The sequence below is a fragment of the Apodemus sylvaticus genome, chromosome 13, assembly GCF_947179515.1.
Source record: "Apodemus sylvaticus chromosome 13, mApoSyl1.1, whole genome shotgun sequence".
Lineage (NCBI taxonomy): Eukaryota > Metazoa > Chordata > Mammalia > Rodentia > Muridae > Apodemus > Apodemus sylvaticus.
The window spans coordinates 19,355,275-19,371,471 of NC_067484.1; the positions used below are offsets into that span (position 1 = coordinate 19,355,275).

The following is a 16,197-nucleotide window of genomic DNA, read 5'->3' on the forward strand; positions in this document are numbered from 1 at the left end:
CTTGCTGGCTTTCCAGTTTCACTTGCGCCTGCAGTCAGGCTTGCACGTGTGCCAGCCTCTGTGCGCACGCCCCCGTGTGACCTGTGTGCGGTGCCCGGAGACCTTTGGGTCGTGTGCACTCCCTGTCTGTCTGCGCTGGCGAACACACCTCCACATGTCCGGGAGCACGTCTCCCATCGTGTGCATGCTTCGTGTGCACGCCGCCCGCGTGTGTGTGTGCAGGGCGCTGCGGCCGGAGGACCGCGCCAGGTTCCACGCGCCCCGCGTCCCCCCTCACCCCCCCCCCCCGCACCGCAGCGGGCCCCGCGATTGGCCGCCCGCTCCTCCAGCCGTCACCTCCTCCCCCGCCCCGCGCGCCCGCGGTCCCCGCTGTCCCCCGCGGTTCCGGCGAGGCCGCGCCGCGCTGCGCTCCGCTCCCATTGGCTGCGCGCGCCTTTGTGTGGCGGCAGCTGCGGCCCCAGCGCCTTTGAATGTCGAGAGGGGCCGGGAAGGGAGCCTTTCCATGGGCCATCTGTCTCCCCGCCAGCCGCCGCCCCGCCGCCCGCGCCCCGCGCTCCGCCTCCCGCCCCGGCGGCTCCCGCAGCCCCGCTGCCCGCGCCCCGGAGCCGCGCCACAAAGGGCCCGCGCGCAGCCGCCGCCGCTGCGCGAGGAGCCAGGATGGTCCTGGTCCACGTCGGCTATCTCGTGCTTCCAGTGTTTGGCTCTGTGCGAAACAGAGGTATCGCTTTTTCCTTTCGGGGTCTGCTTCTTTCCGAGCGCGGATCGCCGCAGGCACCGGGTGGGAGCGGGGGCGGGAGCGAGGGCGGGCGCGGCGGGCGGGCGGGGGCGCAGGCACAGCCGCGGGGCGAAGCGAGTGGTGCTGCTCCCCACCCCTTTCTGGGGAGACCCCCGAGTGTGGGGTGGCACCCTCGCGGGAGCTTTTGTAGTGAAGTTAGTGTTTGGTGAATTTGGGTCCCTTTCTCCCCAGTCCCATATTTTTTATTATTATTATTTGCGGCGGACGTGGTTCCTCCAAATCACAGCCCCTTCCCCGACCTAGCCCCGTGTGACCGAAAGAAGGGGAAAGATGCATGCTGGTGTGTGTGTGTGTGTGTGTGTGTATTTGTGTGTGTTCGAGCGAGCGAGCGAGCGAGAGAGAGAGAGAGAGAGAGAGAGAGAGAATATGTTTGATTTTCTGTGATTTGCCTTTTTTTTTTAAAGACATACTGTCTTTTGTATTTTTTTTTTCCCCAAGGCCTTAAGGCTGATGGCCAGTGAGCTGGGATCTGTTATCAGCCCCATCCCATGCTCCAAACCTTTCCCTCTCATGGCACTTGTACGTTCTTGTCCCTTGCTTTTCTCTCATTTAATCCTTTTTGTTTTATTGCCCTTATTCTGTGGCCCTGCACACCTCCCTCTCCGAAACTGTCTTTGTATGACAGTTGCATTTAAAGGTTTAAAACCCTTGTGTGCGCGTGTGTGTGCGTGTGTGCGTGCGTGTGTGTGTGTGTGTGTGTGTGTGCGCATGTGTGTGTGTGCGCGCGCGCGCGCGTGCGCGTGCTCGCGTGCTTATGCGCTTCGGAAATCAGACGTGCGCTTCCTTGAACCCCTGGGCCGGTCCGGAGCAGGTTGTCTGTTCCTTGGGTGTTGAGCTGTGCGTGAGAACGAGGTGGAAAGCTGCCCCTAAGCCAGGCCTTTGCCTGGGGCAAGGGTTGACCAAGCAGCAGGCTTGCGCTGTCTTTGTTTTTAACTGTGGTATATGGGGTGTGCTTGCACGGTCCCCCTACCCCCACACCCCCTTTTCCTTACATTCCCCTGCAACAATAGCTTGGTTCCCCCCTTTTCTCCCAACCGCACATCTTCCATTTTCTTTTAATCAAAAATTCCCACTTCCCAAAGCAAATCTGAGATACATTTCAATTCATTTTTTTTTTTTTTCTTTTTGTATTCTGCCTCTGGACTCACATTTCTCTTGGAAATGTTTCTTCTCTCCCACTCCACGGCTGCTTAAATTCTTACTGGCTAACTCCCTCCCACCCCTTACAAGAATGATGTCTTCCCTTTGGCCTACCAGGCTGGTCCTCCCAGTCATAGCCAGGGTGGGGGTGGGGTGGGGTCGCAAGGCCAGAGCTTTAGTGAGCCCCAGGGGCCAGACTACACCAGTCCAGGAAAACCCAGCCCTCCCTCCTTCAGCCAAACTGTTCCCAACCCTGTGCCTCTCCCTAGAACCCTAAAGGCAAGGTTGGCCCTTTAGGCCTGTTTGAACTGCAGTTTTTTTGTGTGAAGATAGAGTGATGACATTCTGCATTTATCAAATCTTTTTTTTTTCTTCATCGTGTAGCTCAGTGAATGGTCAACTCGCTGCTGTGTGCGCTGTGACCCTTCTGCCTCCGCATTTAGCTGTATTGTGACACCCCTCTTAACCATTTCCTGTCTCCATCTGAGGAAGGCATTGCTACTTAAGCGGCAGTATCCCCTATCTCAGGCCAGCTTGGGGGGTGGGTAAGAGGGGAGGGAGGTCGACCTAGATCAGGAAATGCCTCCCCCTCCTCAGTACACAATTATGTCTTATTACTTGGCATTTCCTCTTAAAACGGGTGTGGAACATGACACTAGGCAGAAATTCAAAAATGATTAAGAAGGATGTTGAGCCTGAAAGTATAATTATCCTGATTAAATCATTATCATTCTCATTAATACTACCGATCCCAATCCCTAAATACCATTGCAGCGGGCTGGTTCCATGTCTTAAAATTCAAATTGTTCAGCTGCCTTTAAATTTTATTTTTAACAACCCTCCTCCCCTCCACCAACAAAAGTCCAAAAAAAAAAAAAAAAAAAAAAAAAAGGAAAAGAAAAAGAAAAACCAAAAAACCCCCCAACCCATTCTGCTAGGCAGAATTGCAATGGCAAACTTTCACGGTAAACACACCCACAGGAATTTTTAGGGTCTGAGGGGTGAGTTGGGCTGTGGGTGAAATTTAGCACAATGTGCTGAGAAACTCATGACCTTCCGATAGAGGATACTAATGCTTAACTAAAAGGTCCTAAATCACAATTTTCTTGTAAAACTATTATATAGTCTGCTAGCTTAAGCCTGTTCTTTTAGTTTCCATTGTAGTAGTGCAGGATGCAGGCCATTCCAGACTAGATACAGAAAAATTATCATTTGTGTATCTTCATCTTGTTTAGCTGAGTACATTGCACTGTAAATCCCTGTTAAGTGGATTCCTTTTGCCTTGGCTTGGAGGCTGTAGCAGCCCATTTCCCACTTGTCTGGGTGACCATCAGCTGGCCTCCTGGCAGCACCCAGGTATACCATTTAGTTGGAGGCAAAATTTATTAAATATATATTAAAAAGAAAATCCATAATGAAATGACAGTTGCTGCTATTTCAGCTTCTGAAAAATTGGTGCACCAAGGTCCCTGGCTTGAGGGGCGCCACTGTGGCCATAGGACCTAATTGTTTAATTGTACAATGCCAAGAGCATCTTTGGACATCTGCCCTGGCCCTCAGGGATCCCTTCTGCGGCCTGGCCAGCCAGACCTGCTTGAAAACGGAAACAAAACAGCAGCGATCATGAAAGAATAAGGCGCCTTCCAAAATAGTCCCAAGTAGCTGCCTCAGAATGCTGTTTGGCAATCTGAAAAGAAAGAAAGAAAGAAAGAAAGAAAAAGAAAAAACCGAAAAACCTCAGCAAAATGGTTTTCCATTAAACAGGGGTAGCGTGTTCTGCTGTGCTGAATTACTTCCTGTTCTTATTTTGTGGGTAATTTTTATGTATTGAATACCCTCTTGGTTGTGTATCTTTTCACCTTTTCTTGTACTAAAACTAAAGCATGATCTGTATTTTTTTACATCCCCCAGTTGACAATGTACAGCGCTCGGTTAGAGATGTCACCCTGCTGAACCGCACTGTGGCCGTGTAGCCAGGCCATCTGCTCAGTGTACGCCTGCTTTTGTTCTGTCCCCCTTCCGAAGCATGGTGGGCCCAGCCTTTTCTTTTCTTTATTTTTTTTCTTTTTTTTTTCCTTTTTCTTTTTCTTTTTTTGTATCGTGTGCATGATGACATTGTTACACACAGAATTCACTAATACTAATATACAATCTCAATAAAGAACTAGTTTTCCTATATTAACCTAGTGTGCTTTTTCTCTTGCTGTTTTCCCATTTATTGTTGTATCCTGCTGTTTAGAGGCTCCTTGCTTTTTCTGTCCTCAACCTCGCCAACCTCACCCGCCCACCCCACCCCCACCTCCCATTGTAAGAGTCGAGTGAATGCCTTTTCGTTGCCTTTCCTTCTCCCCCCCTCCCTTTTCTTCTCTCCCTTTTTGTGGTATTGATATGGTGACTCTAATCTCATGTAGTTCATATCTTAAGACAATAGAAGCCTGGGGCCCTGGGTAAGGTCAGTTGTCTTGTCTCCCCCAAACAGCCCAAGGCACAGAGATCCTCTATCTTTGGCCACCTGTGTACCCAATCCCCTCCCCTTTCCACTAGTGTCCAAGCTAAGAGGCACTGGGAAGGAAAAAGAAATCACACTCAGGTTGAGAGAAGGGATACTGTACTTAACTAGCAATCTTGTACCATTGACTCACCCGAAAAAACCCATTTTGAGTTGTGTTTTAAGTTTTCGTTCACCGTCTCATTGATTTACTGTCCTTATGAATCATCCTGGGGTGACACACGTGACATGTAGCCGGAGCCGTGATCCAAAGCGCTAAAACATCCTTTTCTATATGTAGGTTGGGATTCTTGAGCCCTGCACTGTAAGTTCATCATTTAGATCCTGGGTAAGGAAGATGGCTTGGGACAGAAGCCCCTAAGGCCCCTCCCCATCCCAGAGCTGGCAGCTCCACCTGGGACTGTAGGAGTAAGAGTGTGTACTGTCTGTGGGCTGCGAGCCAGCTAAAGCCGATTACAGCCTGCTTGCTTCACAGCTGCTTCATCTGTGGCCCTAGGCCCTCTCTGGGGAGAAAGCAAACCAGTTCTGGCCATTGTCTCAGAATGTGTGCTTGCTGGGGTTGGGGTGGGGAGGTCAGGAGGGAAGTCAGGACCTCTGTCCAAATTGCAAGAACTCTTCCAAGCATCTATCCCCCACCTCCACCCGTAATTGCTCTGGAAAAGCCAACAGAGAAGTATCTCCCTCCCCACCTCTACCCCCAGTGGAACTCAAATTCAAGCATTTGTCAATTACATCTATTCAATTTCAGCCCAGAACAAGCCTTGTTAAATGAGGCGTTTTGGACACCAGAGGAAATCAGTTGATTAAAGAAATTCATGGTTCCTTCAACGGGTCATCATTTGAAGCTGTTTCTCTGGCGGATGTGTTTAGTTCTCCCTGGCTCCACTAGGCTGTCTTCTTGGGCGGGTCTCCCATGGTGTCCTCAGGGAGGATGGTCATTTCACTGTTGTCTGACCACTGCTTCTTTGCTATCTTTGTGGCCTCGTGAGACGCCCCCAACCCCAGAGGGCTGCCCTCTCTGCTCCAGCCCTTTGTTCTTTCGCCCCCAGCCGGGGTGGGAAAGCTGAACTGATTTACTGTGACACATGGGCACACACGGATGTTCCTGGCGGAGGCTTGTGCTATGATGTATTCAAAAGGAAATATGCAGGTCTATAAAGCCAGGCCCTTGAAGGTTTCCTGGTTTTCCTTTAATATATTTAATTTTGGGTTTGTTTGAGACCTAAGTGTGGTGAAGCAAAATAACCCTTTCATCTAACCTAGTCAAAACAAACTGGGTGATAACTCTCATTTCCTCCAAAAGATAAATATTAACGGACTCTAAGGTTTTACTTTTCTCACTTGATGTCCAGCACTTCAGAATTCTCTAGCAATACATTTCAAGGATAGTTCTCTAATATCCAGTAATTGTACAGAATGCAGTTGACTTAACGGAACCACGCCTTAGCAACACATTGAGTCTCTGCTGTATACAACCCAGATCATCAGAACACGTCCAGGAGAATTCTCCCCCAACTTTATCATCCGACAACTATAAAGCCACTGCACACTGGTCTTCATTCTCAGCCTTCTATCTGCTGTAGGGACTTTTGACGCCAGGTCTCTGATGAGATGGAGCACGTCTCTTGTTCCCTTCTGGATTTCTAGCAGCAGATAAGCCCCACTTGATTAATCAGTTTTCTTTAGTAGAAATTTCCCCACAAAACAGCCAAAGCAATTAAGCTTTCTAGATGAAGGGGAAAGGCCACGCCAACTGCTGCCTCTCTGGGAGCTGTCACACCATCCACCCTTTCGCCTTGTCCTTTCTTTCTGTGAATAAGTGTCCTGAAGTTTCTCCTTGGGAACTTGACAGCTTCCTCGGAAGGGGAAACCACAGCTTTGGCCTATATCTGGTGCTAGGTGGAGTCTTTCTAGAGCTGGCCAGAGGACAATTGGCTCTTGATTCCGACCCAATACAGTAGGTCTCTCAATTCTGCTGGACCACAGCTGTCCTGATATACAGGGCACTTTCACCTTAGTTTCTCTATAGATGTAAATAGCTTTTAAAAATTCCCAGCGTAAGCTGGGCAGTGGTGGCGCACACCTTTAATCCCGGCACTTGGGAGACAGAGGCAGATGGATTTCTGAGTTCAAGGCCAGCCTGTGCTACAGAGTGAGTTCCAGGACAGCCAGGGCTACACAGAGAAACCCTATCTCAAAAAAAACCAAAACAACAACAACAAAAAAAAATAAACAAAACAAAACAAACAAAAAACCCCAAAAACCAAAAAACAAAAATTCCAGCATAACATATTGAAGCAAATGAGTGTGTGTTTCTGGTATGGCTTAGCCACAGAGGGCCTTTCCTTGGCAAGCTCAGGTTCAGCATAATTGGTGAACTACTTGCGATGCCTGTTCTTCGTGTTTCAATCATTCATTCTTCCATTCGCTTACTTGTCTTAGTTAATGAGTATTTATTAAATACCTGCTTGGACCAAACACTGGGCTAAGGGGGTGCAGAAGGGAGAGCTCCTGAGACTGAGACTCAGCGAGCAATGCTCAGTAAACCAGAGGCTGCCTGAGATACCCGCGCAGAGGGCCTCGGTGGGCAGCAGAGTGATCTCATTTGGAGTGGTCTAGGACTTGAGTCCTGGCTGTCTTGACCTGGAAGGGGACAGAGGTGCCATTCTGAGCATCACCTGGGTAATGACCATCATAAAACCCACCCCATAGGATGTGTTTAAACTAATCAAAGGCACCTGGCACACAGCAGTGTCTCGGACAGGCTATAACGCTGCTCCTTACCGTTCATTACTGTGGGCATTTACTGACCCAAGGGTCAGGATCACATAAGGTCAGAGGTGGTGACACTGGAGGTTTGTTGTGTGTGCCTCTGAGGTAGCATGCACACAGACTTAGCACCAGGTAGTGTGGGGGACAGGGCATGCTATGGTATGTGCCCATGGGTGGGTGGGGGAGACCTGGGGAGAGTTGTTGCTTCTGCAGTGGCAGGGGCAGCCATAGGCTCAAGGTCCTGTGTTTGAATAAGTGTCCCTAAATCATAACTCCAGGGTCACGTAGCACAAGGTCTATAGAATATGTAGACAAGTCTGGACGACGGGATATTGAGGCCACTTTCTGAGATCTTTGAGATAGTCTGGACTTTGTTCTTTGGCCTCTGGTTTTCCATTAAGCAGAGGTAGCATGATCTGCTGGGGCCAGATTCCTGGTCTAAGGAGTGAGATACAGACTTGCATCATGGGCCTTGCCATGAAGAAGGAATGACCAGGACCAAGGCCAGGATGTGGAATGTCAAGTCCAGACGAATGTCTTTGGCGTGCCTTGGACAGTGTAAGATCACAAAGACAAAAGGAGATGATGGGAACAGCCATCTCTGGTGAGCTATGAACCCAGTATGTGGATAAACATGGAACTTGGCAGAGAGATGAGGACTGTGGTGATGTCCGGGAGTCAGGACCTGTACAGCTTTTCTGCACTTTTAGTCCAGAAGAAAACCAGTAGTACTAGTCACTCTACGATGCTCTCCATGTATGGTGTACTGTGTTGTTCCTATGTATCTCTGGCTGATAGGCTATCCCTGGGAACTGCCTGCCTCAAAACTTTAACCCCTCTGACAGCTGGACTACTGTGTCTTGATATCACAGGGTCAAGTTTTATGGAATTTCAACTTCTGGGGAAAAGAGACTCCAGGCATTTGAGTACCAGGGTCCTAGCTGGGTTTGTACACACACACACACACACACACACACACACACACACACACACACACACACACACACAGAGGGGGGGGAAGGGGGAGAGAGGGGCGTCATCTATACCCCTACACCCTTATCTATACCCCTACACCCTTATCTATACCCCTACACCCTTATCTATACCCCTATACCCTTATCTATACCCCTACACCCTTATCTATACCCTTACACCCTTATCTATACCCCTACACCCTTACACCCTTGGGGAACAAGAAGCTAGAAAGAGCCAATCTTGGGCTATCCAGTTGGAGTTCAAAGGCACTGGTGTGGCAAGGAGAGCAAGGGCGGGTCTTGACAAGGGAGGAATGATCTCAGGGTCAGCCCATTATCAAGCCATTTCCTCCAGGTATCACCATAGCCTGTGGGGGACATCATTGAGGACCTGGAAGGAAATTGAGGTCCAACGTGGCAAAAGCCTTTGCCTGTTAACCCAAGTGGCTGCTGACTCAAGGTGACTGGTTGCCCAGTCTTGGTTTCCTGTGACTTCTGTAGTTTGCAGACTGCTAGGAACCCCGGACACTGAGCTAAGCATAGGAAAAGCAATTCTTGCTTGGTGTTTGTATCTGGTGGGAACAACTCAGAAAGCCTGGCTCCGTGTCCATACAGGCTGTGAAGCTGTGAGGGGGTTTATGTTCTCAGCACTGGGCCTGTCTTCCCATTAGGGAACTCTGAAACGTAGGGTTAGAATGTCTGTAGGACTAGAGGTTAGAATGTAGGACCAGCCGGGTCTCCAGCAGGGATGGTAACCTCTTCGCCTTTACATGCTTACTTCCCAGGAAGCTTCCAGGTGTCTGTCCGGGAGGTTGCCCTGATTTCTGCAGATAGAATAGCTGCCCCTTGGCAGAGGTGGTGCCTCTCCCATTGTGAGTCCGTGTTGTGGTGTTTCTTAGATCACCTTGGTGACTTCACGGGTGACGGGCACTACATCCACAGAGAGGGTGGAATCCTTATTTGGGAAGTTTAGAGAGTCAACCCAGGGCATTCACCCTGGCGTGATCCGCTGAGCGCATGCGTGGAATGCCTCCCATATTTCTGTATTTGCATTGGGTATGTGCTTGTGTGTAGAGTTGATGTATAAACAGCTCTGCTTTGCACTGGAGGAGGAATTAGGGCTGCAAGCGTGCGAGGCACATGCTGCATCCCAGCCTCTTCCTCCCTTCTCTTTAATTTTTGAGAGTCTCCCTAAGCTGTCTAAATTGGCCTCAAACTTGGATCTTCCTGCCTTCTATACTGGGCCCGGCTACAGCCTCCATTTTAATTTCACACGAGCAGTTTCACAGTTTGCTGAGCTGTTCTCACAGTCACAGCCTTCAGCGGCCATGTAACATTTTGCTTGAGTCATCCCTGGTGGTATCTGGTTCACTACAAGTGTCACAGGTTGCAGGCCTCCCTGGCTTGGCCTACCCCAGGCCTTTCCACCAACAGGCTCAGTGAGGGTCCAACAGGGGATAGAGGGGGAGTGCCACTGACACAACCTCAGCAGCAGCCTGGGGTCTGCTCCTCTTGCCAGACACCGGTCATGAGCAAGTGTGTCTGACTTACCATCGGTTCTGGTACTGTGTCTGTCGGACGGTGAGTCTGTGGTTGGTGCCTTCTGGAACTTGTTGTGTGAAGTCATGCACACAAACCGAGCAGAGAAGTCAGCCAAAGGCAAGAGTAATAATAAGGCCCTCACGGAGCTCAGTGGAAGTAGTCCTGGCTTCCGTCCCACTCTCTTGCTAACCACCCTATGAGGCTGGCCAAAGCTGAGGGCTCTCCGACTTCACTTCCTGTCTGCCAAGGAGATAATTGGCCTAATTACCCTTCCTGTTCTAAAAAAAACCCATGATTTCCTCTTCCTCTGCCTTTTTTTTTTTTTTTTTTTTTTTTTTTTTTTTTTTTTTTTTGCCTTTTCTCTGGGAGGCAGCCTTGGTGTATGATGGATGAGTGCCCTTCTGTCGCAGGGCAAGTTACACGGTGTCCTGCAGGCAGAAGGAACAGCGTGGGGCAGAGGCAACTCGTGTTCCTTGAAACATGAGTGAGGTGCGTTGCCTCAGGCTGGGTAGCCCCCTCATCCAAAAAGGTCACCATGGTGACCTCACCCCATGGTGGCTTGGGTATGCCGATGTGTTTCCTAGCTCTTAGGGCTGGCCTCCTCAGCCCAGGAGAACAAGTGTCAGAGATGAGGTGGAGAGCCAGGAGCCTCAGCCTGGAGCGAGCAGGGCTCAGCTAACACCTGCTTCGATGATGGAAGAACCCTCCCCCCCCCCCAGCTGCTGCGTCCCTTCTCTCTCTCTAATGTAGGGCTGGGGGTGCGGTGCCTTGCTCCCCGTCTCTCCAGACAGCTTAAGTTGCTCCAGCTTTTCTCCTCAGCTGCCAGAATCCCTTTTGCGCCCATCCCGAGAGCTCAGGGCTCTCTCTGGGCTGCTGTCTTTCTGGCCCAACCTCATCTCAGAGCAAAAACTTCTGCTCCAGGCTCTGTGGGAACCTATGGATTAATGTGACCATTCCACTCCTGGCTGCTGTTCCTCAGCCCAAAGAGGCTCTTCCACAAAGCCTCAGCCCACTTAGCAGGGCTCATTCCCTGGAGAGAAAAACCACAGGCCTTCCCACTACCAACCTCTTTACCGCCAAGGCCTGAGGCCGAGGCCTGCTGGCCAGAGCTGTAGATCCCTTTCCACAGAAAAAGTAAGAGCTGGGAAGACTCAGGCCCAGGCACCTCTTCTCACAGCTTCCTGTACTACCGTCATCACCCCATAACGCCAAATGTACCCAGCTTCTGCAGAGGGTGCTCACAGAGGTACCAGATAAGGCTTCAGTTCTGGCCTTGTCAGTGTTCACTAGAGCTTCCAATCTTGGGTGCCAGAGAAGCAAGTCACAGCCTCACGTCATAGGCAGAGGAGGAAGTGGAAGGAGGCAGGTGAGGACCGAGGCTCCCGGCACTAGGGACTGAGGAATGCTCAGTTGCCCCAGAGCAGGGTGTGCCCTGCCACAAAGCCCTAGAGGCCTGGCAGTAAGACACGATGCCAGGGTGAAGCTGTGACTTGGGTGAGAAGACAAACCATCCGGAGTGTGGGAGAGGCTCTCAGCTTGGCCACGCCTTGCAAGTGAGAGCAGAGAGATGGGGTGACCTGGCTAGTAGCCTGGGGTGGCATTTCTTCTGAAGGGTCCTTGTGCCTTCCCAGAGAGAGGGGGGAGAAAGAAAGGACAGGGTGAGACGACAAGGGAAGTGACAGAGGCCAGCTCTGTTGCTATGCCTGCAGGTTCTCCACAGCAGGGGCATCTGCCAGTCCGAGGCACCCCAGATCTGCACCCATGCTTGGGAGGGTTGGGAGGGTTGGGAGGGTTGGGGGGGTCCCTCCCCCTCCCATCTCCCACCCTCCAGCAAGTGGGTATCTGTCCTCAAGTATGCTCTAGACTTCAGGGAAACTAGATATGTGCTTGGAAGATCCCAGAACTCTTGAGTCTGGGGAGACAAATAAAAGGACCTGGACTTAAGGAGGGGCAAACTGCAGTTTCCAGTTCTGAATTTATAGAAAAAAGTAATTTTTAGATAAATTAAACAAGGGATCTGACTTCACACCAACTTAAACAAAAATCTAGAACTTTGTGATAAAACCAGTCTAGTTGCTTCATGTCCTTCCTAAACTCAGCACTTCAGGGTCTGACGGGGAATGCTTGCTTGGCCCAAGGCCTTCTTCGCAGTGCTGGAGACCCAAGCTATTTAGTAGTTCGAGTTGGGACTCCGTTCAGTTAAGGGTGGCTTTGCAGAAGGTGTGTCTTGAAGACAACATGAATGTAACTGGACAAAGGGAGGTCAGGGCTTGAAGACAAATCCATGGTTGGGTGTGAGAAAGGCCTCCTGAGGGGACACTCAGCTGGAGCTATCCCTGGGGCGCCAAGATACCCTCAAGACTCTTCTTATTGTGGTAAAATAGATATCACAGCGGTATTAAATATACTCCACAGTGTCGTGCAGCCACCACTGGTTGCTATTAACAAACCCTTCTTGAAGACTCCCTTAATTCCCCCAGTTACCAGGAGCCGGCTCCCAGGTAGGGCTGGGGCTGTATTTGCTGCAGGTCCTTCAGGAAGGGATGGGGTGGTGGTAGTGTGTGTGGTGGGGAGTAGGGGGAGGGAGAGAGAAGAAGAGAGGAGGACACACACACACACACACACACACACACACACACTGATAGCAAAGAGAGCCTAGATGTTTCCCTCAGGCTCACTATATACCCCCCTCCCAGCTAGCCCACTTGAACAAGGACCTCAGTCTCTTCTGAAAAGATGGTACAGAGTTGATCTGATACCAGTGCCACAAGAAGGTGGTAGAAGCCAATGATGCATATGGAGTTAGAGGCACACCGACTCCTGCGAGTACTTAACAAGAGGTGGTCACTTTCTGAACCCCACCCAGATGCTCCCTCTCCTTCTGCAAGCACCTGTCTGCTTGTTCAGGTGAGAAACAATCCCAAGGGCGTGGGGAGTGCAAAGGGATCCTGGGAAGACAGGGCGGACAGGAGACGGTTAGGCGTGTCGCATGTAGCTTAATTCTGCAAGCAGTCCTGAGTCTCCATTTTGAGTGTGGGTGGCTGAGCCACAGACATCTTCTGGCCACAGCCTTCCCAGCAGCACCTCTAGGCACTCCTGAAAGGAACAGAGAATACACGGTTAGGCTTCGCAACCAGGGCGAAGTCAGTGGTCACTCTGGGTAGCAGTGTGGACCCTCATCCTGGATGGGGAGAGGCCAGTGAAACCCTGGGGACCCTCTGTGGGGGATTCTGCAGCTGTCGGGTCAGTTCTGGCACCTGTCCTGCCCACATGGGCCCAAATTCAACCCAAGAGCTAAATGTCAGAGTCCCGTGGCTGTCACTTTTGTCTGAGTTTTCCTTTTTCTGGGTCCTCTTGCTCCATTGCTATCCGTCCATGACATCCGCTTTCTATCTCCCGCCCTTTCCACTGGCCTGGACGTGTCCACCCGAGCTCTGCCTCCTCTCCTCTCCCTCTGCTGGTCTGAACCTGCCTGAGCACCCCGTGGGGGACTTCTCTGTCCTCCATGGGATGTTCGAGGTCTCCCTCTGAAGTGGTCAACCCTTCCGGGCCAATGCTTCCGGCCTCTCTGACAGGGCTTCCGTTCTATCCCTACCATGATGAAGTAAGTACCTCTTCACCTGCTGCAACCGCTGTGGCGTCCCTCAGGCTGCCCTCACCATCACGCGTGGCTTCTCCTGCTAGGAGTTGCCCTGTGCCAAGGCTCCCTGATGCTTGCTGCCTTGACTATGGTAAGAAGGAGAACTTTTGGTCCTCGGCATTCTCACCTATGAAATGGGGACAATCGCAGTGACCGACCTCCCAACAGGGTTGTCAGGGGGCTCAGATTAAGGGACAGTGGCTTTGTTCATCTCACCTAGCAGAGGTACACTGAGACTCTGCCTTCGATCCACGATCCTAAGCCAGGTCTTGGGGACACAATGATGACACCCACACAAGAACAGCAACGGATATCCGTGTAATGTCCACTCTCGGCCAGGCACAGGCACAGTTCCTTACCTCCCCTGAAGAAACTGAGCTCTGTGGGAAATGAATGGGCCAAAAGTATGTGCTTGGTCCTCTCTTAACATGGAGACGTGCTGGGGAGGAGCTTCTTGGCTGAGCAAGGGTTAAAGGGTGTGCACTGAGGACAGGCTGGTGGAATCCTGCTGCCGGTAAGGCAAGGTGGCAGGGAAGGAGACCTGTTGAGGGTGGGGTGACCAGGGCCACCACCAGGCCTTACTACGGACCCTAAACCATCAGCTGAACAGTATTGCCTGTTGCTCGGGAATCTAACATCCACAGTCTACTCCGAGCCCAGACTCATCGTGAGCTGGGTGCTGTCCTAGAAGACCATGATAAACACACTAGGGTTCCACGGTCTCCCAGAAAGCAGTGATGGATAGTGCTCTTGGTAACTGGGTTAGCATACTCAGTGATGGGAGAGTGGGGCGTGGGGGGTGGGGAGAGAGCTTCTCTAGAAGCTGCAGGTGAGATTGAACTTGGCACAGGGATATGGGTGGCAATCCTTTCCACCCGATGCCAGGACCCTTTGCTGCTAAAAGGCTTTTCTGTGGGCAAGTGACATGTGCCCACAATCCCGCAGAACTGCATACACCTCGGTCTTGAAGAGGTGCTTCCTGGGTCACCTCGTTCAGAGCTCTGCAGTGGGCTTCCATAAAAGAGACCTTAGTTTTTCGTCACTAGCATTTCCCAAAGCTGTCCAACTGCACACATTTGAGTTCTGTGCGTGCACACATATGTGGATGAGATTGTATGGCTTCTAGAAACACCCATTACACGTGATGCCTGGAAGGTGAGAGAGGAAGTGCTAGCCTGGGAATTTAGCTCAAGGCTGGCTGGAGGCAGCTCCCCTAATTGGTGACTTCCTGTCTCAAGATCTCCTGTACCTCATTCCTCCTCTTAGGGATGCCATCTTTGCAACTATCTGAGCCCACTCCAGCCACAATAACAAAACAGAAGCTTAGGTCTTACTGCTCTGGAACCTCGAAAGGCCAGGATCCAGGTGTCAACTGATATGGTGTGTGGAGAGGATCTGCTTCCTCACAACTGTCCCTTTGCTGTGAATTCACAGGAGCAAGAGAGATAGGCTCTTGTAAGAGCACTAGTTTTGTTCATTTAGACAATGCACAATTACCACCTCCTACTTGCATGTATGAGCACACACAGACACGCTATTCAGAGGAATCCAGTTCTTGTCTCTGGGTTTTCTGCCTTCCTTTCTCTCTCCTGTCCACTGTACCCCTAGATGCCCTCACACTACCATAGCAGACTTTTGAGATAACAACTCCAACAGAGAGGCAGAGGCCGTCAGCCAGGTACACCTCCAGGCCTAACTATGCTACCCATGCTAACCTCCCCAGGCCAACCACAGAACTTGGGTCGGCACACCTACTTATCACTGACCTTAGGGCTCTGCTGTTTCCAAGAATCCTTGTGAGGCACAGGCAGAGAGGTAGTGGTGGGTGCTACGGAGGATGCCCCTGCTTACTGATGTGCTCTCTGTCACATCACAGGGCCTCTGAGTAATGATGAGGGGCCGGGGAAGGTATCCAGGAGGATCTTGAGCTGGGACAGGGTGTGCTCTGTGTCTGCAGAAAGTGGCAGAGAGGGGACACTGAGTATAGAGACCATATGAGGAGCATCAGGAAGAGTTGAAGAGTCTAGCAGGCCCAGTCCTAAGGTCTGAACCTCAGGTGTGGGCAGCAGTCTGTGGAGGTGGGAAGATTGCCCCAGGCATTGGTCCTGAGCCCTGCTGAGGTAACCACTCACCTCTACCACCCTAGAGCTGTGGAGTAGAAGAGATGAGATGATATTAATGCTGCTGCCTTGCTTTATGAAGTATCCTAACAAGCTGGCGAGCCAGATACACTCAGTCTTCTTTATGATCGCTATGATTTCTCCAACACGAAGATTAATTTGACGATAGCTGTTTATAAGCTCTTCCATCATCAGATAGACCCATTACCTGGGAGAAGAGGAGGGCTGGGTTTAATTTGTGAACAGTCCTCCAGATCTCTCTGCCTCAGAGTATGTGTGGGAGTCTTGGCCATAAATCATGGCAGACACTGGCACCGCTGAGACCAGAGGCCGGGAGCTCCTGTTAGGCAAGCCTCGGCACTCATGTGCCAAGAAGTCCTGGCAGGTAGACTGCTCTTCAGATAGAGTGGGACAGCAGGGATATGTAGCTGTCTATGCTGGGAGAGAAACCCTTGGGATGGGGTCATCTGTCTTGGAAATTTCACTTTCCTGAACCTACATGCTGTAAGAATCACATGGAAGCTTGCTAAAATTAAATGGAAAATTTCTCCATTTCTCCGGTCATGACCCTCGCTTTGAGCTGTAGATCTTTCTCAGAGGAATACAGGCTCCTACATGTCTGCTTCCAGTAAGGCTTGGTCTACAGAGGTGACTGGAGAGCTGAGCAAAATATAAGATGGTGGACTTGACATGCGCAGTCCAGG

At 51.0% G+C, this 16,197-nt stretch overlaps 1 protein-coding gene across 1 annotated transcript in view; it reads left to right on the plus strand.

The window, feature by feature from the left end:
- Positions 1-609: 609 nt before the first annotated feature.
- The window catches only part of Ark2c (arkadia (RNF111) C-terminal like ring finger ubiquitin ligase 2C), a 104,885-nt gene continuing 89,297 nt past the window's right edge, over positions 610-16,197 (plus strand). The window contains exon 1 of the mRNA XM_052155824.1: positions 610-718. Coding sequence (XP_052011784.1) covers positions 658-718 — 61 coding nt within the window. The 5' untranslated portion in view covers positions 610-657. The remainder of the gene's footprint in view (positions 719-16,197) is intronic.